The sequence below is a fragment of the Ambystoma mexicanum genome, chromosome 6p (genome assembly GCF_040938575.1).
Source record: "Ambystoma mexicanum isolate Mex_15411 chromosome 6p, UKY_AmexF1_1, whole genome shotgun sequence".
NCBI lineage: Eukaryota > Metazoa > Chordata > Amphibia > Caudata > Ambystomatidae > Ambystoma > Ambystoma mexicanum.
The window spans coordinates 111,661,779-111,687,860 of NC_090935.1; the positions used below are offsets into that span (position 1 = coordinate 111,661,779).

Here is a 26,082-nt window from a genome sequence, read left to right on the forward strand (position 1 = left end):
AATATAGGTTTATATCAGTGTGGCAAGCCAATATCTTCATATTGTTCACATTTACTGTGTGCTTCACAATCTTCCCAGTTACATGAGGGTGTATTCGAGAAAGTCCTGTGTTTTCTTAACACCACATGTGGCCACGTTTAGCATAGTTATTACAGTGTGCAAACTAAACACGACGTGCAATAAGACGGCCACATTTAAGTAGACAACATTTAAAAGATATCAGTTGTGCTTGCGTTGCGATTTATTACCGATTTAAAAATTCTTTCTACACATTATATTCTCAACATAAACAAAATCTCTGTTTTGCGTCAAGTCGAAGAGAAATGTAAAACATTGTTTAGCGTTAAGCACACAGTAACACAATTATTATAATAATTATGGAAGCAATACTTAGAAGAATTGTTGGTAGTTCTTTCTTGCAATGTAAAATGCAGGGCTTTCTCTTTTGAGTTATTCATAAATTAAACTAGTATTTCAGCCCATGTGTTGCTTGAAGTTCATGTTATCTAATTGTTTGCTGCTTAGTAACTAAATGTTATCCTTGGAATTCTTTCTCTGGCCATTTAAGGAACGCCTTACAACGAGACCTTATTCAGTTTTGAAAATTCCAAGGGCCCCTTTGGTTTCGGTTTAGTCTTTACTGCAGAAATAAAAAAATATTATGTGCCTATTTCTATTTAGACATCGAGATACAAATAAAGACCGTTGTTATGCAATATTGTACATAGTACCCTTTGGGTGCACTACAATAAACTTGACCTCCTGGCAATAGGGACCCAACCTTAGGTATAAGTTTGAACTACACAGGTTGGTAGTGTGATTGAGCAGCGAGGCTTATCTCAAGAGGGGTCAATGTGAACAGTCATGTTGTGACACAGAGTTTTACAGTAACAGTTACTCAAATAAACACACTCAAGGTTTCTTGATAAAACAATTATTAATTAATTTCACAGTCAGTTGTTTAAGCCTTCAGATGGGAGAAATATATGTAACCCTTTTAATACACTTCAAAATACACTCTGTTTCTCTAAATCAGATGATACCCATTGGCGTTGGCACACAGGCACTACTACCTTAGGGGACTTAAATAACTAGGGTACTGTGGACATTGATTTATCAGTGGTACATTTAGAGCAATACTGAGTTTGGTGCAAACGATAGAATAGAGGAATAAAACAAAGGTTAACAAACAGGTAAGTACTTTTAAAAACCTTCCAATGTCAAATAGGTTTTAACCCTTTCCTGGGGGAAAAGATAAAGCACAGAGTCAAAGATAAGAAGAGTCTCTCAGGGAGCTTGGGCAGCCAATGTTAATTGCACAATGCCAAGGGGAGCTGAAGATCTTCTTTGCAGGAAAGTAAAAAGTATTGCGCAATGATTTTAGAAATGTTTGTACAAAAATACAACACTTGAAGGGCTGCGAGCTGGGAGGCTTGTGAGGGGCCAAGTTTTAGCAACTCTGCAAGGTAACCAAGACGGGTCTCAACTGGGAGCAAGTAAGTTCTCTTGGACTTTACAGTACCTCTGGTTAGAAGAAATGGTTCCAGCTGGCTTCTGTTCCTGTACAGCTCTGCAGATCCTGTTGTTCCTTAACCCCAGTCGTGGGGACAAGAGAGAGGACGTCTGGGGACTCCTGCTCTGCAATGGGAAGGTCAGCGGCAGCAACGGGCAAACTTCAATTCAGCGGTCCTTCTGTGTTTCAGCTCCTTGCGTCTGACAGCAAATAGCAACACTGCGGTTCTCGGCTACCACTTCAGACTTTCTTCGCTTCTGGGGTCCAGCACTCTGTTGAGGTGACTCAGGCTTGGTCAGTCTTGCATCAGGAAAGTCCGGAGGATCTTCCTAGCGCTCGGGTCTGACTTAAAAGCAACGCACACAATCTGGTGTTCCTATCCCAGGCACTTCGGTTCCAGCAGCAGTGGAAGTACAGCCAGCTCTGAGAGGATGTCGAGACGGGCTTATTTTGGAGTTGATTGGTCCCACCAACTCAAAGGGAGAAGTCATCCTTGCAGGGCTTCTCTAGTCGAGGCGAATTCAGAGCTTCAGCACAGCACAAGGGCTTGTCCAGGAGTTGTAGCAGGCATCTCTTGCAAGTTCTTCTTTGGATCCTTCGTCCAGTGGTCGACTCTGCCTTCCAAGCCAAAAAGCCTCGCCTTTTATGCAGGTTTCTCCCATTCATTCCAGCCTAGCTGTCAGTCACACAGCAGGGTGGCTGTCCTCGCCTGACAGCCAGCTGGCCAATCACCTTTGGGTGCATTCCTGTAACCAAGGGGATTAAGCACAGGGAGTTTCAGGCACCTCCCTCACTTCCTGCACCTTTCAGGCATACTGGAGCCAGAGGCGGGCTTCACTCGTGAATCCCGCCAAAGACAAAATGAACAAAGGGACCAAACCTGGTTTGGCGCACAGAGTAAATCTCAAGAAGGACCTTTCTAACAAGAAAGGGCATAAAAAGAAGACCAAGGCCATTTTAACAAAATGGGCACCCATGGGTACTTTCCTGTGGCTGAGAACACAGCCCGCAGTAAAAACGCACAATGGCAGTAAAATGTAAACCACTGCCACCAGCCATTAATTGTAGAAAGGGTAACATAAAAATGTTACATGAGAAACTAGACACAGGGGATACTAAGTAACCCCTCCAGCACCCTATGGTAAGATAGTGTGTGCTGGGTCTAGAAAGTTACAAAATGTAAGTAAAGTCAATTTCACTTCACTGCTCTTGGAAATAGTAGTTTATACAAGAGAAGGTAGTTAAACCTTGGGAAATCTGAAAGGTGCTGTGTGTCACAATGTAAAAGATGATACCTATAGAGTTTGTCAGACACCAAAGTTAAAAGAAAGAGAGTCTCAATCACAATATAAATACATGTGAGAGTGGGAAGAAGGTCTCAATCTCTCCAGGTTAGAAATGAAAAGTCCAGCAAAAGAGCTGGGAGGTCTCTCAGGTAGAAGGGAATTAGCACATTCTTGAGAATTCTCCCTAACAGTTGTTTTTATCCTCGCCATAATGTTTTTTCAAATGTTACTATTAATATATATATATTTTTAATCAAAACATGTTAAACTATTAATAAATGATAAGACTACATGCACACGTGGGAGTCTGTGTTATTTCTGATCTGCCACTTTTACATAGCAAAGAGATTAGTGCTGGTTTTCTCAGTCACGTTTGTTTGGTAAAATGAATGAGTAACTTGTTTGGAAATAAAGGAAAAGATGTGCGTTAATTAAATATCATTTTTGCTGGTATTTGACTAAAATAGTAAAGTATCACAAAAAAGTAATCTTGGTTGACAATTGCAAAAACCAAGTACTCTCTCAGATTGTGACCGCGACAATTAGGGTATCTGTCGAGTCAGATGGGGGTATTGTGGAGGGGGACAGTGGAGGACAACGGGGCAACGATGTGTCTACATAAGCTGGACATGATCGATACAGTTAATGTCTTTTATTTATTGGATATTTGTAAGGCGCCTATACAACAAGCGGTGTATCAAGACGCTGCAAGACAAAAGTGTGGGAGGAGAAGGGAGAAAGATAAAATAACAGTCCTACTAGGCCTTGTGACATTCGGATCGTGCAAGTGCAGAACAGGAAGTGCAAGGAAAAAAGGGGGAATGGAGAGGATGTGCAAATCTGAACCCAATGAAGTGCTAAGGGGGGGGGGTTATGGCGGAAGTGCAGGTGTAAAAGGGAACCCAAAAGGCAAGTTCCATGGACAGCAGGTAAGCATGGTGAGGGGGGTGATGCAGGATTAAGGGGAGGTCAAAGGGCAAGTACCAAGTTAAGGGGGGGTTGGGTGGAAGGGGGCCTGGGACCCTGTAATGCTCTGAGGGAACCTGGAGGACTATCATAGAGGAGGAGGAAGGAGGTAGCAAGAGAGAGGAGGAGAAAATGAAGGTCTTGAGCTTACCGAACTTATGGAGATCTTATGGAGAGGGGTAGGGAGACATTCCAGAGGGAGGCTCTGCAGAGGAGAGATATCTACCCCCCACTCTTTGCTTGGAGAAGCGACAGAGCTAGCAGACCAAAGGGCTCTAGCAGGGAGGTATTTAGGGAGAGGGGGAGTTGGATGTAGCAGGGTCCCAAGACCCAGAAAGCCTTGTGGGTGATGCAGAATTGATACTAGCGGCAACCGGGAGCCAGTAGAGCGAAATTGGGGCTAGAGAGATGCAGTCCCTGGGCTTGAGGCCAAGGGTAAGTTTTGCTGTCCTATTCTTGATAGGTTAAAGGGGACAAAGGGAGGAATATGGAAGAGGCTGTTACAGTAGTCAAGCCTAGAAACACCAGAGCTCTGGAGACATTGAGTTTCTGGGGAAGGTAAGGAAAGGGATAATACCTCTGAGGAGGTGTAATTGATAGTGGGCCTTCTTGTCAAGGTCTGCAATGTCAGGAGAGAAGGAGAGACCTCAAAGATGACACCAAGGATTTTTGCCTCAGAAGAGGGTTAGGGGAGGGGACCCATAGAGGGCGGCCAAAGAGAGGGAAGGTGGTGGGAGCAGGGGTCCCATTAGAAAGGATTTCAGTCTTGCTGGCATTAAGGCAGAGGTAATTGGCAGCACACCAGGACTGAATGGAAATCATACAGTCAGGGATGAGAGAGGAGGAAGGAGAGGGAAGCTTGAAGGAGAGCTGTGTGTTGTCTGCATAACACTGGAAGTGAGGGGAGAAAGCAGAGATCAGATTGGCCAAGGTGGCAAGGTAGATATGGTGAGAGGATAGAGCCTTGATGGAGCCTTGAGGGATGCTGCAGGTGGAGAGTGTGATAGGGAAGAGAAAAGGGCCCGGTTGGACCTTGGAGGATCTGTTGGAGAGTAAGAGGTCAACCAGTCCAGAGCTAGACCCGTAATGCCAAGGGTGTCACAGAGCCGATTTATCAGGGTGACATGATTGACAATGTCAAATGCACAAGAAAGATCAAGGAGGATAAGAACAGAAGCAGAGTTAGAGTCAAGATTAGAGAGCAAACTGTCACGGGTGTTCAGTAGAGCTGGTTCTGTGCCTCTGGCAGCTCTGAAGCCAGACTGATGGTCGTGGAGACAACTGACAGAATCAGAATGTTGAGTCAGTTGGGAGATGGAAAGCTTCTTGAGGAGTTTGCCCAGGAAGAGGGTAATGGAGATAGGGCACAGATTGGCCAGGCAGGACGGGTCAGAAGAGGGCTTTTTAAGGAGGGGTTGAGGGAAGGAGCCAGTGGCAAACAAGTGGTTACAGAAGTCAGCCAGGGAAGGATTAAGAGGCATAATATTGTCCTTGATAGTTATAGAGGAGCAGGGGAGCACCTGTTTGGAGGAGATGTTAATTCAGAGGACTAGTCTAGAGACCTCATTCATCCGGTGCTATGGGAGAGTTAGGGAAGAGGGAGGAGAGTTGAGGAAGGCAAGATAGCTGGGGAGGTAGGAGGATTTGGTGAGCAGAGGCGAGTGAGGACCGAATGTTCTGGGTTTTGGAAAGGAAGTGGGAGGGCAGAGAGGTACAGAGAGTCAGGGATGGAAGGGGAGAATTGTTAGAGGCCCCGGAGATGCAGGCTTGGATGTGAGCTCTCTTAGAGTAAAAGGAAAATCTGTATTGCCTTTTAAGCAGACGACAGGCCAGTTTGTCAGAGAATGCGTCGGAGGCCTGCCACTTCCACTCAGCCACTCTGCATTTGCGTTTCAGACAGACCAAGTCAGAGTCGTACCAGGTGTTGCGCTTGGAGGCAGGTCTTGGTGAAGATTAGCAAGGACCGAGTCAGTGTGGGCTCTGTGGCAGGAGAAGGAAGGGAAATGAAGGTGATGGCAAAGGCAGCCACTGACACTCCCTTTGTTGGTCCAATGACTGGGAAGGAGACAGGCAGTGAAGGCAGAGGCATAGAAGGGGGATCTAAGGGATCAAGATGAGAAAACGGAAAGAAGTGGTCACACCAGGAGAGCAGTGTAGTGAGAAGGTTGAAGATGGGAATGTCAAAGGAGATGAGTGCATCCAGGGTATGTCCGGCAGAAAGTGTCGGGCCCGAAGGATGGATGTTGAGGAAAAGAGCGTTGCAGAGGCTGCAAAAGTGACTAGTGGCAACCTCGAAAATGTCTAGGTGAATATTGAAGTTGCCAAGGAGGAGAAGTTTGGAGGAAGAGGCAATAAGGGAAGAGGTGAGGTCAGACCACTCGGAGGAAGTGGGCAACTGGACGAGGGGTCCTGTAGATGGTGGCAAGAGTCAACAAGGAGGTTGGAGAGATGCCAAGCCTGCAGATGAAGCATTCAAAGGAGGAGTACGACTGAGTTGGAATGATAGTGGCAGGGATGCAGTCGGGGAAGATCAAGGCCACTCCACCACCAGACCAGTTAGGCCTTGGCTTGGAGAGGATCCTGAAACCTTCTGGAAGGAGTGTCAAAAGCAATGACAGAGCTGGCAGTGAAGCACCTCTCAGTGAGTGCAAGAAAATCAAGGTCAAAATCTTGGAGGAGGAGACAGATCTCTGAAGCGTGTTTGACGGCAGAGCAAGAGTTGAGGGTTGCAAGTTGGACCTGGTTACCACCTTTCAAGGTCTTCCGAGGTGGGGTACAGGGATGTGGTATGCCCATCGGAGGTGGGAAGGAGGAGTGGCAGCCAGCGGATTGGCACGAGAGGGGAGGCAGTTGATGAGAAGGAATGCGCCAGTCAAGGAGAAGGTTGTACGGTGAGCCCTGAGCCATGACAGTGCCATTGTGATGGAGATTAATGATGCACCTAGAGGATGAGAAACCCGCCAAGAGTTCTTCCCCTCTGGTGCCTTCATAAATTGGAGACAAGGGGAGAGGAGTCAGACCAAATGTTGAGTCCATATGTCTGGGGAAGGAGCAGCAAAGAGTATGTCTGTAACAGTCTGCCTGGAAGAAGCGTTGACGTAGGTGTCAGAGATGAGCAGGCCTGGGTTGGAGGCCAGGAGACTCTTTTTGGATGTTTTCCTTCCAGGCTTCGAGAGGGAGGAGGGATAGGTGATAGAGTAGCAGTTAGAGTAAATAGGTGAGATGGAGAGCCATGGAGGGGTGAGGGAGCAGAGACGAGGAAGGTGAGGGGGGTTGGAAACGGCACAGGCATGATGGACTTACCAGGCGGCCTAATAGTAGACCGATGAACTAAGAAAGAAGGAAAAATGTGACCTTTGTAATCTTCAGGGCCACACGGTCAGTCAGCCCTCCTTCCACACTATGCAGATAAACAGATGTAGTAGGTGAGGACAGTAGGAACGAATTAACAAAAACAGCTAGATTCATATAAGAACCTTCTTTCAATGAATTCTGTATGTAGATTAAGCAATAGATGGAGAGAAATGTTTAGAGGGAGATGTATAGAGATAAATGAATAGATAGAGCTGCATACAGGGAGATGAATAAAGGTAGATCAATAGTGATTGATGGATAGAGATAGAGTAGCCTGTAATGAAGGAGATGGATAGAGAGTTAAATGCATAGATGGGGAATGCATGAAGGTGGAGAAACCCAATGGTGGGAGACAAAAATATTTAGTAATTTTGTTAAAAGAATGCATTGCTGTTTGGGTTTAAAATGGCATGTATAAGAAAAGTAAGGAAAAGACCGACATGTTATAATAACCCATAGAGAATAACTGGAAAATGCCCAAAGTTGGAGAGTTCTCATTAGCACATGAAAAAACCAACTGATCTAAGAATGCAATTTGTGTCTAGTTTAGCAAAGACATTTGTCAATTATATAATAATTGAAAGTCATAGGGCTTGTAGGGAAAAGTCATAAGAGCTAGGGCAAGTACCTTTTCCTGTTCTATTCATCGTAGTTGTTTGGTAGCTGAACAGAGCATGAAGGAGTCGTAGGGTCTGAATGAGAGACGGACATGAAGGCAGGAGAAACGCCAATGTTGTCTGATCAGAAAGGGTTTGTTTATATTTATAGAGCAAAGAGGAGACTTGGAATTTCCATGCAGACACATTAGTAAATTGCGCACAGAGGTCGTTTCGAATGAGAGGTGCACTGGCGTGGTGATGAGGAGCGTAAACTTAAAGTTAGCACCTGCTGATGTCAGCTTGAGCGGCATCTCTTATGCTTTATTGCCGCCAGGGCACTTGGACTTAGGGCGATTGATCAATGGGTAGGATTATCACAAGATGTAGGTTTCTAAGTAGTTGAGTTTGCATGTCTAAATGTCAGAAAATCGAAGGTAAGTTGTATTAGAAAAAAATGTGATCAATCGATGTAGGCTCAAAAAGACATGCCTTGTCCATTGGGCTAATAAAATTCCTTAGAAAACTGCGGCAATGACAAAGGAGCCTGGGTCCAGCCACTATGGCAAAACTAAGTCCTCGGACCAAGTAGCCCTTTTCGTGGCCGTCCTCCAGTAATTCAAGTAAGAACATAAGGAATGGACATGGTGATCGATCGATTTATGCTAAAAAATACATAACATTCCTGAGAGAACATCTCCTTTAAAGCCACTGGAATTCCTTCTGGGGGGTTTTCCTCGGATTTGCCTTCATCGTCATTGCTTGCTGGAGTGGATGTCCCGTCTCTGTGAGAAATCCTCCTTAACAAGCGCCTTGAGGTCGGGAGTTAACCAAGATTGTGGTGGGCCTCCACTACTCTGCCTTGGGATGTCCTAGGTCATCATGTTGAGACTCTTTCTAGCTGGCTGCCTGTCGTGCCCTTCGTAATGCCCAGATATCTTTGTTTGGGGTTCTTCCACCTCTGGGTGTCTTTGCAGTCACTCCAACTGCCTGATGGGATGGGTTGTCCTCCTGGGAAGACAGATTATTCTTTTTATCTGGGTCATCGATGGTCCAGGGTTCAAATTCCTTGGTACAAAGCCTTCAACGCATCTGGTTCTGTCATTTCCAAGTCGAATCCTCCCTGACTGGCACCATGAGTACTTGTCACCATATCCTGGGTTTCTGATCTATTCCAAGGAATTGTCTTTTCATTCCATGGACCAAAACTCACTAAGAATTACAGTGACCACCTATATCTGAAATAGAATGCACAAAATACTACACAGTAAATGTCCTCTCCCGAATCTTTTAGGTAATGACACAAACTGGTCCCTGACTTTGGAGAATGAGACTATTGTTACTTTCATTACAAAAGCCAAGAATTTGAGAGCCCCTGGACCACATGGGCTCGCAAATGCCACCCTAAAAGCTAATCTGGAGATGTAGGCAGAGATCCTATGTCCATTCTTCGAACACATCACCCAGAAGAAAGATATTCCAGTGTCCTAACAGATGGCTCACATTGTTTCTAACTATCAGAAACGAGTGTCTGAACAAAGAAGACACTTTTATTATTATTTATTTATTATTTATTTATTTCTATTGCACCGGTAACTCGCAAGTCTCGGGGCGCAGAGACATGGAAATGTGAGGGCAAACATAAGTAGACAGGACAGATTCTGTGTGCTTAGTGCAAATGACTAAGATGCCACTATGCTGAGTTTAATTGAAGAGATGAGTCTTCACCATTTTATGGAAGCGTAGATAGTTAGAACTTTTACAGTACATACTATATCAACAAAACTACAGTGTATTCCGATATAAAAATTAAAATTTATTTAATTTCATCATAATCAATCATTCTTTTGACTCGTAGTGTACAGCCCAACCAGTCATAAGAAAATCACAAAACCTTTGGTATAAACATGTTTCTCCAGCATGGGGTCTGGCATGATTTCACATGCTCATGAATATTCCCCGTCGTCAGGCTGGGAATCCTCGGTAAAGAAAAAATCAGTATCAGTTTCGTTTCTGATCTGTCTTTCTTAGTAGTAACCAATCACTGATCTCTGGATCATACTGCCCCCAGCCAATGACTGCCCTCACCCTAAGCCCCACCTCTGGCAGCCATTCTCAGATTTTTACCGCACGCTCAAGTGTTGGGAGTCCTCGTGTTTAGCTCTCGAGTTTTTTACTGCGTTTTCACGTTTTTTCAGGAGAATTTCTAATTTTTTCGGTTTAATCGAGCCTCAAGCTCCACCGTTTCTACTTCCGATAACGGGGACCCGTTTCGGAATTCTTCTACGCCCCTCAAGGGTGAAGTTTTCGTCGAGTTTACACTTCTTGGAGGATTCCGGAAGATCTGCGGCCTACCTCAAGACATGGCCCAGGACAAAGGGAGCTCGACGCCCGGATCCAAGCTGTTCAGGAACTGCCCTGGATGCGCATTGTATAACGTTTTCAAGGAGGGCGAGCATTCACGATGTCTCTACTGCCTCCATGGGGACAAGACGCACGTGGAGAAGGACTGTGCGTTCTGCAAGAACCTTTCGGAACGGACCAAACAAGATCGTCGTTCCCGCCTCGCCACTTGGATGGAGAAGGTCACAGCAAGTGAAAAGGCGAAGAAGAAGTCTGCGCGGGCTTCTAAGTCCTTTGAGGGCGCCCCGGCGACGGGGGCCCAACAGAAGGCCAAGCACCGTGAGTCCGCGGGCTCCGGGAGCGCCGAAAGGCCGGGCTCTTCAGTTGCCAAGCAGGGCGCTACTTCCCCGGCACGTTCGACCACGAGCCAGCGCTCTGGGTCGGGGATGAGTAAGTCCGAGAACCCGGGTAGGCCGCTGGAGCGGACCCGGTCGATCTCGAAGGGGGAGCGAGGCGTTGACCCTCCCCCCAAGGCGAAGGCCCAGGACGCACGTAAGGTGGTGAGGGCCTTGATCCACCCGGCTAAGGCCACTACCGAAGTGGTCTCTGCAACCCCGGCGGAGCCGGCTGAGACTACGCCAATGGAAACGGCTTCTGGGCCCAGAGTATCTCTGCCGCCGCGGTGGGAATACTCTTTCCAGCCCATCGCTAAGACCCCCGTGAAGTCCCCGGCTGAAAGAGGGGGGGGCGGTGGCCGTTACAGACTCGGAATCAGCCTCTGAGGAGGAACTGGTGGAGACCGAGAGGGGCCTCAATGAAAAGTCCATAGGCCTCAACGAGAGGTTCATAAATCTCAACGAGAGGTTTGAGAAGGTTCGATCCCAGGGGACGGTCCCTACTGACCTGATCGATGATAGCGACGAGGACGACGAACAGGGCCCACGGGAGCAGCCATCCCGTCCGTCACAGCCATTGCCCGAGCCCCAGGATAGCTCGGCAGCCATTTTGTTGGCAATCCAATCCTTATGTACCGAGATACGGACGAGATTACCACGCACCCCGACGGAGGAGCCAGAACCAGGCCCGTCGGGAAGCCCTCCGAACAAGCGGAGGAGAGTCCACCCTGCTCCGCCCTTCGTGCCTGCGAGACCGGCAGACCCCTCATCCCCCTCGCCGGGAGAGGATACAGCGATGGATACGGCGTTGGGGACGGACGACAACGGCGGCGATGACACAGCGGACATTCCGTCGTTGCCTCCCCCACGGGCGTCCCCAGCCGACGAGGTTGGCTCTTTCCACGCCATGATAACCAGGGCATCCGAGCTCCTCCAGCTCTGCCCTGAAGAACAGAAAAAGGAGGGGTTTCTGTACCAGCGACGAGAGGCTAAGAGCAAGACGGTCCTCGCGGCGCCTTTACTCGACGACATCTGGGACGAGGGGCTTGCTGTCCTCAAGAACCCTGCCACGACACCCGCCAAGAGGGACAGGTACGAGAGGAAGTACCGAGTCCCTGATGCCGCCCCCTTGTGCCTCAGGGCCCAGCCCATGCCGGACTCGGTCGCCTCGGCAGCGGCTAAGAAGGCGGCAGCAGGCGCGGCGGCTTCAACTTCCACCTCCCCGCCGGACAGCGAGGGTAAGAAGTTGGACTCTATGGGATGACAAGTCATCTCGTCGGCGGCGACGACGATTAAGGTGGCCAATGCCTTAGCGATCGTGGCCCGCTACGACAGGGAGCTCTGGTTCAAGATAGCTCCCCTACTAGATTTCCTGCCTGATGACAAAAGGGCAGAGGCCCTAGAGATTCTGCAGGAGGGCGAGGTGGCGTCGGATCACGCCATTACGGTGGCAACGGACATTGCCGATACCGGATTTTGCCAACTGGGCAACGGAGTTTGCCTCCGACGACGAGGATGGCTCAAGGCGACAGACTTTCGCCAGGACGTCCAGACCAGAGTGTTGGACATGCCGTTCGACGGCAACAACCTCTTTGGTAAGGCAGAGGATGAGTCTCTACAGGCCATCAAGACCGACTCGGAGACGGCCCGGGCCTTTAGGGTGCTTCAGCAGCGACGGCCCTTTCGGAGCTCTGGAGACAGACAGGGTGCCTCCAAAGGATCCAGCGGTGGCTCCTCCACCTACCGCCAGGCGGCCCGCTCCTCTTCCCAGGAGGCCTACACAGGTCGCGGCAAACAAGGGGGTTCCCGCCGTCGTCGCCAAGGAGGCCAAGGCGGCAAGGCCGCCTCCAAGCAAGAATGACCCGGCCGTGTTGTCGGGCCCCCACCGAAGCACCCCGCTGGGAGGCCGGCTGACGAAGTTCGTCGGCGTGCCGGAGTCCATCTCCACCGACCGTTTGGTGTTGGACACCCTGGCCAATGGGCACTCGCTGGAATTCCAAAAGAAGTGCCCTCGCATTCCTCCCGTGGCCAGGAAGGAAAATCACATCCCTCAACTTCTGTTGGAGGTAAGGGCGATGCTCAAAGGTGCCATCGAGCTCGTCCCCAGAAGGCTCCGGGGCTCCGCAGTGTACTCAAGGTACTTCCTCGTCAGGAAGAAGACAGACGGTTGGCGCCCCATCCTGGACCTGCGCCGCTTAAACAAGTACATCAAGGCACAGAAATTCAGGATGGTCACCCTCCAGCACGTGCTGGGACAGCTGGAGGAAGGTGACTTCCTATCGACGCTGGACCTGGAGGATGCTTACTTCCACATCCCCATTCTAAGAAGGCACAGGAAGTTCCTCAGGTTCGTGGTTCAAGGACGCCACTACCAATTCAGAGCCCTACCGTTCGGATTAAAGTCGGCACCCAGGGTTTTCACCAAGTGCCTGGCACCAGTGATGGCGCGGCTCGCCTGCAGGGATCCACGTATACCCCTACCTGGACGACTGGCTAATCCGGGCAAGGTCAAGGGAACTCGCCTTTGATGATACGGCGAGGACCGTCCGGTTGCTCACGGAGCTGGGCTTCTCCATCAACTACCCCAAATCCTACCTGGGTCTGTCGCAAGTAGCACTGTTTTTGGGGGCGAAGCTTGATACAGTGGAGCAATTGGCCTCCCCTTCAGAGGAGAGGACCAATACCATCCTGGGCAAGGTATGGCGACTGTTAGCCACGGACGTGGCCAGGGTGAGGTCCATCAAGTCCCTTCTCGGGATGATGTCCTCATGCATCTACCTTGTACCCCTTTGCAGACTTCGGATGCGTCCGCTGCAGGAGTTCCTCGACGCCTGCTGGTTTCAGGCGGGGGGCTGCTTCGAGGACAGGATCCCCCTCGACGAGGAGTTCCGTCGGGCGATCCTATGGTGGGGCACCCAGGCTCACCTCACGACGGGCACGGACTTTCAAACCCCCGCGTTTCAGGAGACGATGACAACGGACGCCTCTCTGGAGGGTTGGGGGGCCCACACCAGAGATCTCCATGCAAGAGGCCTTTGGCTCCCGGAGGAGAGGTCTCTTCACATCAACATCTTGGAGCTCCGTGCAGTGTTCTGGGCGCTCAAGTCGTTCCTACCGTCCCTCAAGGACAAAGTAGTGAGGATCTTCACCGACAACACCACCACGATGTTCTACATACGGAAGCAGGGGGCACCAGATCCCCAGCCCTATCCAAGGAGGCCCAGGATCTGTGGCACTGGGCCGTCGCCCAGGGGATGTTTCTGGTTCCCTTCCACCTGGCAGGAATAAAAAACACCATCGCCGACTCACTCAGAAGGGAGCTACGCTCGTGCCACGAGTGGGAACTGCGCCAGGATCAAGTAGATCGACTCTTCCAACGATGGGGCAAACCCGAGATCGACTTGTGCCAGAGGTTCGCCAGCAGGTTCCCCCAGCCGAGGAGCATGGGCGATGCTTTCTCGTTCCCTTGGGACGGCCTGTTTCTATACACATTCCCTCCGTTGCCGTTGCTGCTCCGCCTCATCAGCCAGCTCAAGATGTCCAGTTGCAGGATGATCCTCGTCGCACCGGCGTGGCCGAGGCAGATCTGGTTCCCGGACCTTCTGGACTTGTCAACGTCCCCGCCAGTCAGGCTGCCGGCGGACGCGGATCTTCTCTCCAGAGAAGGAGGCGCCATTCTACACCAAGACCCACAGTCGCTGAACTTGCAGGCCTGGCTCCTGCAGCGCTAGAGTTTGGAGGGTAAGATATCCCGGCTGATTGCAGAGAGGTTCTTGCAAAGGCCAGGGCAACTCTCAAGTGTTGCGTCATAAATGGAAGCGGTTCTTTGTCTAGTGCCGTGCACAGAAGATTAACCCTCTGCGGATTACGGCCCCTCTAGTGCTGCCGTACTTGCTGTCGCTGGCCAAAGCTGGACTGGCTCACACCTCCATAAAAATACATCTGGCTGCCATCTCCCGATATACCTGGACTACGGGACGGGCGTCCTTGTGGTCTCATCGCCTGGTAAAGGAATTCATGAAGGGACTATTCCGTTCATTCCCGCCGGTGAAGGCTACTGCCCCGGCGTGGGAACTTAATGTGGTGCTGACCAGGCTCATGGGAGCCCCATTCGAGCCTATGCACTCGGCGCCCTTGAAGTTCCTGTCATGGAAGACAGCATTCCTCGTGGCCATCACCTCTGCACGACGAGTGGGAGAGATTCAGGCCCTATCTTGCAAGCCTCCATACTTGACTTTTCATGACACATGGGTAGTGCTTAGGACGCACCCCTCCATCATGCCCAAGGTGCCGTCGGACTTTCACCTCAACGATCCCTTGGTGTTACCAGTTTTCTTCCCGTCGCCTTCGACACCGGCCGAGAGGACTTTGCACTCGCTGGATGTAGCCAGAGCGCTGAAGTTCTACGTGGACCGCATGAAGACGTCACAGCTATTCGTGAACTTTGGGTCTGTGAATCAAGGGAAGGCTCTCTCGAAGACTTCCATTTCCAGATGGCTCTCCGGCTGCATCATGCATTGTCACCGGTTGGCAAACCGACCGCTGCCCGGCCGTCCGAGAGCCCATTCGACCAGAGCGATCACTGCTACCACGGCGTTCCTGTCTGGTGTGCCCCTGCTGGACATCTGCAGGGCTGCTACGTGGAGGTCGACGCACACCTTCACAAGATTCTACTGCGTTGATCGGGACTCCAGGGAGGAGTCCAGGGTCGGCCAAGCAGTGCTGCGCAACCTGTTCGCTTAAGGTGAGCCTGGTGAGGAGGTAAGAGATGCTTAATGTTGAGTTGTTGTATTGCTTAATGTTGAGCCTGTTGCCACCTCCCGTGGTTGTGCATGTGTATACTGCTATGTATTCTTTTATTCATGAGCATGTGAATCCATGCCAGACCCATGCTGGAGAACAACAATTACAGGTAAGTAACTTGTTCCTTGTACAAAAACAAGGGGACAGGATAGATGTTTAAGTAAAGGGTTGAGTGCCCATTTCTATCGAGCCCAAACAAAGTCCTCTAAATGCTCAGAAATCGCATTGCTTTCTATAATCCAAAGCTCTGTTTTTACAATAAAATACATAAACTATATCCTATAACCTAAAAACTTGCTATATCGAAGGTCATCAACCTCTACATCGAACGTCTACATGCACGTTTCAACCCTGCATTGTTATTTCTGGGTCTTCATTAGGACAGTTGTTCCTCTTGTTTTAGCATAAGTCATTTCTTGATGCTCAGTGCAAATGAGCAATGAATTGCTTAGGTTGTTCGCCCGCGAAACCTATCCAATCCATACAACTTTCAATGTGCACCAGTTATTGCATTGCCTCTGTTTTTAGTTTTTATCAGATGTAACTCTTCATCAATCAGTTTACTTATCGTGTAGTTATCCTTCACATTTTCTTCTTATAGTCCCTTCATTTGTAGTTGGTATTCGTTGCACGCCTGTGTTTGGCATTATTCTTATTGACTCTTGCTTGTGTTGGTTTTAAATGGAAACCTTTGTGAGCAGAATTTAATCTATGGCAACCTCGCAGAGCTCTTGACTTCATCTTTTATGCAGTTAAACGTTGTCCAATGCGCCCTCCTCCCATTATTCCTATCCACAAGAAGGGCGGTTGGATGAATCCCTGCAATTACAAGCCTATAACCCTAATAGATGTCTCTATAAAAATATTCACCTCAGTTGTTCTTGGTGAACTAAACTTCTGGATAAAACATTCCAAAATTCTTGACCGGAATCAATGGGGGTTTAGAAAAAGGTTGGGCATGTGCCTGAATGGGTTTCACATTGATTTACTTCAGTATCCGGTTAAATTGACAAGATGCCACTCTCCATGGCACTGATTGACTTAGAATTGACCTTTGAGCTGGTCAGTTGTGGAAAATGATGGACAAAACTGAATGCCTGGGGCTGTCCCAGTCATCTAGTAAACTTATTGATACACCTACACTCAGAAACGCAACTTCAAATTAGGTTGGACAGGGAAGGTGCACTAACGGCTCCTATTCAGACACACCAAGGTTTGACAAGGTTGTGTTTGGTACGGAGCGTTTTCAATTTATAGATGTCCAACATATTTGGTTGTCTCACCAATATCGTGGCACACTTCCAATTTTACATCTTCTGTACACAGACAATTTTATCTTACTGGTCAGACCCTGATTGAGCTGCAGCGCTCCATGAACAACTTTGCGGGTTACACTAAAGACCATGATCTTGAGATCAACCCGCAAAAAACAATTGCAACACTCATTCAAAGTGACGCAACAGTGATAAATTCAAAGGGCACCTTAACGATTCTGAATTAGAGAAGGTGGCCTTGTGGATATACCTTGGCTTTCAAAGTACCGAAATTCAAACTATTTTATGGAACTGTCCCGTAGAATGATTGCTTTCGCAGCACAGATGCCCAAAGTAAATTGGAAATTTGGGAAATATTCCCTTATGCCTGTCATACAATTCTATAAGGCTAAATGTATCCCTACCCCAACATATGGAGCCGAATGTATTTAAAGATTCTAATTTTCCTAGGTACAGAGTTGAGGGAAAGATCTGGAAACGTGACTTGAATTTACCTCAAGGTGTACCTATTGCTGTAATTGTGTCTTTACTGGTGCATTCCTCAATCAGGGTTATGGTAGAGTGGAAAACTCTGACTATTTGTATTTGGTTTTAGATGTTCGTAAATTGGATCATCTCCAACCCTCAATCTCTGGATTGAATATTGTGTAGATATTTTGGCCAGGATCAGTGCGACAAAAGAGGACCTTATTGTCCATCCTATGGGCGTTAAGAAAAGACTAAAGAAATACAAACTATTTTATCAGTTACGCTTTGATGAAAAGAAATTAAATCAGTTGCCTCTCTATCTAATTCTATCACCAAACGTGTATTGCAGAGTCTTTTCTTTGTGAGATTAAAGTTAAACCTTCTACCCACTAGGGAACTATTAACGTCAAGAAATAAGCCTGCTTCAATGACCAAGGATTGTCGATTCTGTCGAGTAACTGGAATTGTTGAATCCCTGAAACATCTATTTGTAGAGTGTACCAACTTAACAGAGAAACGAGTTTGTTACTTTGGTAAATTCTTCCATGACGTAGATATTCTTCAGACAGAAGGCTTTTAGGAAAGAATTCAACGGGTATATGCAGTTTATAATAGGATGTTCTTAATATGTATTTAGATACCTTTATATCAATTAATGTAAAAAAATAGCATTTAGTCTTGAAATTGATTTTTTATTGTGCATAATAGTATTGTATTTTACATGTCTTTTTCTTTCGTAAAGAATTTAATAATCGATATAAAATATAATTTAAAAATAAAAAATGGTCTTTTTCTGATTTATTCTTAGAAGTTATCTTTAGGGGCCCCCTGGGCAAGGGAATTGTGTGGTTTTTCAGGCCCCCATCAAAAGCATATTCCAATTGACTTCAATTGGGCGAAATCCTGCTTTGGATCCACCTTCTCCAGTTGGCTGAGTTACAAACTGTTGCTCTTTAAGGAGGTATCATCTGGTTACCTGAGATCGATTGCTTCTTTGGCCTCACTTTTGCGGCAGAACTGGTACTTGCCTAGCTTTAACACATAACCACGACTTGCTCGTTGCCTTTTCCCTTAATTTCCTACGTGGAACACTTCTGCAAACTTTTAATCCCGTCCTAAAGTAGCTAAAAAGAGTACTTTCTTCAACTTTTCCGTCAGTCCCCCAGTTCTACACCAAAGAATGGATTTTTAGCAACTCTGATTCAGTACGGCATTTAAATTAATCCATCCCTGCTTTGCACTCTTGCTTATAGAAACATATTGGGCTGCCCTGCCGAACTTTGGTTATTTTGTTTCATCTATTTCCAGTAGTGTATGTATTGATACCATTTAGGTCTGGTACTATACATGTAGTTTGTGTCTAATCAAACTTTTGGTAGCTCTCTGGGCATTATTGAACTTTTTTAACTGCTTCACTCACTCACTCACTTGTCTCGGGAGGATAGTTCACAGGCAATGTGCTCGCCTTGGAAGCAAGACGACACGGAGCACCACAGGTTTGATCCCCGGGTCCGCGCTTTGAAACCTCAGGTTATTTATAACACGCTTAATACCCAATCATATATCATATCACTCTAGTTACTTCACTAGCATAGAGGATTTGCATATGGGTTGCATGTTTTACTATTCACTAAAAGTTATGGGGAAGACGGTCAGTTCATGTAGTGGCATTGGGGACTCTGAACATGGCTATGTAATGCAGTTTACTGATGTCTAGAGGTGCCTATCCATTAGCATTATAATGTATGGGTGGGTCTTGATGTTAATTCTTGCAGTGCTGATTGCACAGAGCCTCTTTTCACAATTGTCTGTTTACAGAGGCAGTAGACCCTGAAGTCCTCACTTAGAGCCCACCCTGAATCACTTGTAGGAGTGGGCAGAGAGGGAGCCGCCAGTACAAAGCGCAGCACCAGAGTGTGGCTGTTGGGTACCTCCTCTTGAAGGCTGGTCAATACTTTCATCTTCTGTTGCTTGAGGCCTCTAGTCTTCCCCTTGCAACAAGGCGTGGAAGCAGAAAAGTCCTGTTTGAATGACACGCAACAGAAATATTATTCATGTGGGCCAATCCTCTTTGCCGGAGTGTCTGTAGAGGTTGATGGGAGAAATGGTGAGAAAAGACCATGGCTGGTTTTTGGTGAAAATTGGCCTGAAAGGTTTTCATGTAAAAAAGAAAAAAACTCTAAAAGGTGTGATGTTTTCAAAGGTCCTAGCTCGGAGGAGGTGCAGAAAAGTTAACTGAAATGGTTGCCCTAGATTGGTCTTGTCGACCTACCAAATAGTAAAATGTTGTTATGCTTTCAGTGTGTCCAGTAGACGAATGTTTGAGTGTATATATAATTAATTTCTGTGGAGACCATTTGCATATTGTTAGGTCCTTCTGAAAACCTGCCTGGATTTTAGTATGCGTTTAGTCGATAAGCACCAAACTACCTACCTAGCAATGGATATTGGATCTTTCTCAGTACAGTACCGACATTTTAAAGGGGCAGACTTAAAAATAAATCTTGGGTCTCGCCTCTTATTGAGAAAGTTATTCAAAAGTGATTAATGTAGGAGTTATTACCCAAATTGAGCTTTTGCACAATCAACCTAATTATAGTGGTCCTAATTGACCTTCTGCATAATTTACCTTTATATTATTTTATATATGTATTGGGTTGGTTTTGGATTATAAATAATATAAGCGGCTTGGGTGGGGGGGTTGCAGGGGTTTTTGGATTGGGTGGTGGTTTTGGGGGAGGGGGGGTTTCCCCCGCATATATATGTCCTAATTGACCTACTAAATTAGATCAATTCTCCCGAGGTCAATTCTCCCGAGGTCATTTGTGAAAAAGTCAATTAGTATACATCCATGTAGGAAGCATCTCTGGCTGAGCAAATGTGCATTTCTCCCCGTGGTCCTCTATTCTTTGTTCACACATTAAAGACTCAGGCAAGTCTATTGTATCTGGTGTATTTTGTAGTTTTTTATTTTTTTTTATTTTAGGTTCGCCCTCCTCTTGAGGTTTTTGGGGGGGTTCTGTGTTTGTTTAAAACTGCTTCATAGATGAAAAAACATTTTTATTCCATTTCTCTATCCATAGGATTTAAAAGTATTTCTTTGTGTTTCTGGCCAACAAAAGATCCCTTCGAAGATTTGCTTCTTTGGGGTTAAACTGTGCCCAGTGTTTGTTTCTCAGAACGCAGTGTTGAATGAGGCCATAGTAATTTATTCTGCTCTCCTGTATACTATGAACCAGTCTTCCTAGTTTTCATTAAGGGACTTAGTTCAAAGTGGAGTTGTCCTCGTGTTGTTTTCTTCAAGAGGATCATAATCCAAACTTCCACCGAGTTTCCAAAGGTTAGTCACTCGGCTGGTAGGTTTGGAAAGGAAAAAAGCCTACCGGTTTCAGCGGTGTTACTAGAATGCAACCACTTTCATCAGGGCTAAACAGACACTGTTTTTTGCAAAGTTAACTAATTGGTATGGATTGAAAACAGGCGTTCCCACCTGCAGATGGAGAGTGGGGTCAGGGAAAGGGCCAAGAGACCTAAACAGAGTTGTAAGTAATTGTCGCAAGTGTAATCTACAAATTCAGGTACACCAGGAGGACACTGTCCCATAGTTTGCTATGATTGCTTTCCCAGTAGTAAGGATCCCCATAGATGTCAATACGTGTGGTAAGGAAACGTATGCACGTGACTTCCTAGGCTGGCATTGAGCTATTAGTATGCCCAGGAACCTAAAGTGAGAAATTTATAATTAGGGTCTCACTTTGAGGGCAGCACATGTGTAGGCAATTTTAAATCTCACATTATAAAATAGAAAGTGCTCAAATACGTGGGTCAATTCAATTAGGAATTGGACCACGGCGTATATTGACAAAGGAGACTGTAAAATGGAAACAATCATCGGGTTGTTGGGGGCTATTGACAGGTGTAACTGTAAGTTCTAAGCTTCTAAAATCTGGATGGCAGTGATTGGCAATCTGAGACTGGTCTGCACCTAGGCAGAGGATGCTAAACCCAGACTGCGTATTGAAATCCGGTCAGTCGGTATCAGTTTGAGAGCATGGCTCCCAGGTCGCGGGAGCGTTTAGACATACGAGAAAGGCGAGAGTGAACAGAAACTGCAGCCTACCTTGTACTCGAAACTGGAGTCCCTCAGAGCTGTTGCTCTCCAAGCTCCGAAAACGTACACGTATACCGGTTACTGCCGTGTGTGCATGTTGCCGGAAGGATCAAGCATTATCATCCATCGTTGAGGCAGCGCAAACACAAACAACGGACTATAGCATCTAAAGTAGTCCGGCGCCATATTGGAGGTAGATAGTATTAGACAATGCACTCCTAATTATTGGAAGGGAGCCAGAAACCTACCTCATTAATAGATTACATAGCTCTCATGCCTAATGTTGTCTGAGTCAAATGTGTGTGTGTGTGTGTGTGGGTGTGTGTGTGTTTTTGTGTTTACAGTTGTCGGCCACAAGACTTTTGATGGATGAGGTCGACGGGTCAAATATTTTGAAACCCTAAGGTAATCCCAAAGTGGAAAAATACTCCAAAAATACAAATATGCACAAATCCAACTGATGTGTCCGAGGATGGTATAAAAAAGTCAAAGATGGCGGTGTGGTTGACTTCATCTAGTTGTCACAAAAGGCTGTGGTATCTTGGCAGAAAACGTGTGGGTATGAAGTCCCCACTGTGTACACACAAGTAAATCAATCACATTATAAATGCATGAATACATGAACACACAAGAAGGAACCCCACTGCTAGAGTGTATCTCGGGAGTAGCTCTGGCTAGTCGTTGGTTTTATCATTTTGTATATTCATTCATGCGAAGGCCCTATACTCTGAGTGACATTCCAGAATGTGTGATACATTGGGCAAATCATGTCTGTGCAACCAAAATATAGACGGTAGTATACGTGAGTGAGAATACTGAGAACATGCATGTATGGATACACAGTGTGTCTCAAGAGGGATCATCTCATGGCATCTCAGAAAAGGCATCTCAGAAAAAATGGCATATCAGAGAGAATGTACATGTGGAAACCAGGTCCTTCATGAAATCTAGGTTTACAAAGTTGCCAGGGTCTGCCAGCTTGATGGTTCATTCAGGCCCAAAAGATCTGTTTTTAGGCGGAAAATTGAAAGTTATTCTCTTTTGAAGAGCAAATTGTGTATATTTCCTCCTCGTTTTGGAATATTGATTTTCTCAATGATTGCCAATTTGAAATCAGTAGCGCCATGTTGATTTTCTATGAAATAGGTTACCATTGGTGCAGCTAGTTTCTTGGTGCGGATGCACGACCGATGTTCCGCCAATCTAGTCTTTATGGGTCGAGTGGTCATTCCTACGTATCGCATTCCGCAGGGGCAAGTGATTAGATATGACATTCTTGCTGTTACAATTCTTGAAATTCTTTTGGAGCCACGGATAATGCCATCCGATGTCTATTGATGTGGTTCTAGTTGTACCAATGCATGCAGTACATGTCCCACATGGTGTATGTCCTGTGGATTTTGTCTGATTCCACAAGGTATTTATGCTGGGATCCCTTGGTTCGATGTAGGTATGAATGAAGGAGTCTCGTAAGTTCTTCCCTCTTTTGATCGCAAATCTTGTTTTTTCTAGACTTGATTTGCCTACATTAAGGAGTGGCCAGAGTTTCAACACCTCCTTCTTGATCTTATTTGTTAGAGGCGAGAAACTGAGTATTGCAGTGATTTTTTTTTCTTGTTCTTTTTGTTTTGTATGTTGTTCCAGGGTGGTGTCCCTGGGGATGTTTCTTGCTCTCTTTCTTGCATGTTTTATCGTGTGTTTGGGATAACCAGGATTCCGGAGTTTACAGGCAAGTTGTCCCGATTGTCTTTCATAATTCCAAAGGGATGAACAGTTCTCAGATACCTCAAAAATTGGCCAAACAGTAAATTAGTCCTCAAGCTTGAGGGATGGTAACTTGTGTAGGTAAGGAGGGAATTTGTCTGTTGTCTTGTTGTATACCATAGTAGATACTTGATTGTTTTGTATTTCCAAGAGTAGATCTAGGAAGTGAATGGATGTCTGGCTATGATTTTCAGAAAAGGTGAGAAAGTTATTTTGTTTGTTGAGCCAAACCATAAAAGATTTTAGTTCTTGTTCATTACCTTGGAAAATCATAAGGACATCATTGATGTGTCTTGTCCAAAGCTTTGTATGGACCACCCAAGGGTTGGTGGTATGATGGTTTTCTCCTCGAAGTCAGCCACATATAAGTTTGCCAGGCTTGGCGCAAAAGTAGCATCAATCGCTGTGCCTGATATTTGTTCGAAAAACATGGTTTTGTACATTAAATAGTTCTTTGTTAAAGCGATCTCTGCAATTTGCATAATTAGGCTAATCGGTGTATCAATGGGAGGAACTGAATCTCTAAGGACCTTTTCTATGACTTATAGGGTCGCCATCTGCGGAATCTTTGTATATAGCGACTTGATGTCCAAAGTGACAAGTAGTTGTCCTTCTGTGTCAAAAGATAGATCTCTTATGCGGAGGACTGCAGTCATATCTTTTAGATATGACTTCATTTTGCTTAGTTTGGGACTCGGGAAGTAGTCGACGAACTCTGATAGGGATTCTAAAATGGAGCCTATTCCCAAAACTATAGGTCTTCCAGGGATCAGTTTTACTCCTCTGTGTACTTTGGAAAAGGCATAAAAGGGTGGTGTTTTTGGTGTCCTTTGGTTCAGGAACTCGTATTCCCTTGTGCTAATATGGCCTTCCGCTATGGCTTCCTCCAAGATGGGTACTATCAGTTGTTTTATGTCTTCAGTTGGATCTCTTCCCAGTTGTCTATAGTTAGTTCGGTCTTCTAGGTAGGTCAATACCATTTTGTTGTAATCTTGTATGTCTAGCAGGACCGTAGCTCCCCCTTTGTCTGCTGGTTTTATCATTATCTGATCATTGTCGGCTAGAGTGCGTAGGGCCAGTCTCTCTTTTTCGGAGAAGTCGGGCCAGTCTCTCTTTTTCGGAGAAGTTGTTAAATGTTTCAAGGCATTCTTTTTCCAGTTCTTCAATTTTCTCAAGTAATGCTTTTTCAAAGGTTATAGATTAAGGAGTTATCCCGTTACAGGGTGGGTAGAATGTAGATTTACCTCTGAGATTGGATGCGCTTTTTTCTGATTCCATGTAAGAGATATTGCCAAAATATTGTTTCACCCTGATTTTGCGGACCAGTTGAGCTACTTCCACTCTGGTTTGGAAAAGATCATGTATGGTTGTGGGCACAAACGATGACCCTTTTTCCAAGAGATTGTGCTGGTCTTGGTTCAGTCTGTGACTTGAAAAAGTCATTACTAGCGATCTTTCACTGGACTCCATAGGGATTCTTTCAATTTTAGTTTGTGGTTCTTCGTCAATGTTTGTCTGAAGTTCACTGGTTTGTGGTCTTTGTGAACTCTCCGGTCTGTGGTGCTCGGTATTGCTTTCATTGTGCCATGTAACAGTTTTTTTTTCTTTCAAGGTGCTTCTTAAGGGGCCGTTGATGTCCACCCTCGTCTTCTGCTGCATGTTACACGTGATGATTGGTTCTGCCACTGAGATTGCTAATGTCCTCTTCCTCTGTTTCTGGTTTTCCCTTGCCCCCGGTGAAAAAACTGTGGTGCTGAGGAGGCGTTTTTATTAGATTGATTGTTGGCGGCACAACTTGTGCTGGCTATGCTTGTATTGCTCCCATTGGAGCCGCCACTAGAAAAGGTCAAGTTTTTAGGCTTTGGGTGGGTATTTTGTATCCTTTTTCTATTGAATTGGTTGAAGAGTTGGCCTGGCATAGTAGAGTTTTGACTCTGATCTTCGTAGTGAGCATCTCTGATGTATGGATGTATTTTTTTCTTTCTTTAGTTTCATCATTTTCTTGTTCAAATTGAATTCTTTAAATTCCTTCATTGATGCATCCAACTCCTCAATACTTTTCTTATAACTTTCCAGGACATGAGCTGATTTAAGAGCGTCCTGCTTGTCTTCGATTTCTGATAATCAATACTAGCCAGTCCCTTGTGCACTTGTTCGAAATATAGGACCAGTCTTTTCTGAACTGTATTTGTTCCAGGAATATTCTTGGTTCTATCCTTACAATCAGGCCCATAGGGACTGCATGTGCCCGTATTTATTCAGTCATTATCGTTCCATGGAGCTCGTTTCGAATCCGCTGTTTTTTCAGAACTTTGAGTTCATTCCATTCATTTCCATTGGATCCGATGTCAGGAATCCCTTCTGGGCCTAGTATTGAAGGATTGTTCAGAAGGTTCTCTACTAAGTCTTCTGCATATACCAGGTATATAGTTTCTGCCATCCTGGTTGTTTATTTTGAAAGTTTGTCTTTTAAATTTTCTGCTTTGTAAGTCTTGAGTCTAATTTCACAGAGACTCAGATGAAATACGCCTTGCACCAACTATAAATTATGCTAAATTATTTTTAGCTATGGTCCACAGCTACACGCTGTCGGAAAGAATATTTTCCACTAGAAAGGACAGAGAAAAGGGTCTCACACCTGAGTGTACTCTTATCAAGTGTGAGGCTCCTTTCACTGTCTTTTCTAGTGCAAAGTGTCCTCTATTCTTTTCCATTTTATCTATAAAGGAAAGATAGGTGGGCAGATAAAAATGCAATGAATTTTAATTTACTGGTTTAAGAAATGTAGGTGAGTGATGAGCATGTTTGACTATTTTTATCTTTTCAGACCTTATTTAACCCAAACAAAACTGTGGTGAAGATGTTTCTGGTGACGTACGACTTCAAGGACATGCCCTCCAACCATGTGACCTTCTTACGCCATCGGATCTTTTTGGTGCCAGTCGAGGAGGAAGAGGGAAGCACTGAAGGGCACAATGGCTGCAGTAGTACTACGGCAGGCACAAGCACAAAGGAGAAAAGCAGGCGGATCCTTTGCTACCTAATGCACCTAAGGTGGGTAATGGCAAATAATGGGTACCTGTCTAGCAGGGGTCTGCAACATTTGGCTCTAGTTTTTGCCTACACCTCCCATCAGCCCTAGCCAGCATAGTCCATGGTGAGGGATCATGTGAGTTATGGGTCAAAGCAGAAGGTTGCCAGATCCCTGC

The 26,082-nt window shown here is 46.1% G+C and overlaps 1 protein-coding gene across 6 annotated transcripts in view; it reads left to right on the top strand.

The window, feature by feature from the left end:
• The window catches only part of ATOSB (atos homolog B), a 726,183-nt gene that overhangs the window by 661,702 nt on the left and 38,399 nt on the right, over positions 1–26,082 (top strand). For all 6 annotated transcript variants that reach the window (XM_069626804.1, XM_069626800.1, XM_069626801.1 and 3 more), the window contains one exon: positions 25,701–25,927. In XM_069626804.1, the coding sequence (XP_069482905.1) occupies positions 25,701–25,927 (227 nt within the window). The remainder of the gene's footprint in view (positions 1–25,700; positions 25,928–26,082) is intronic.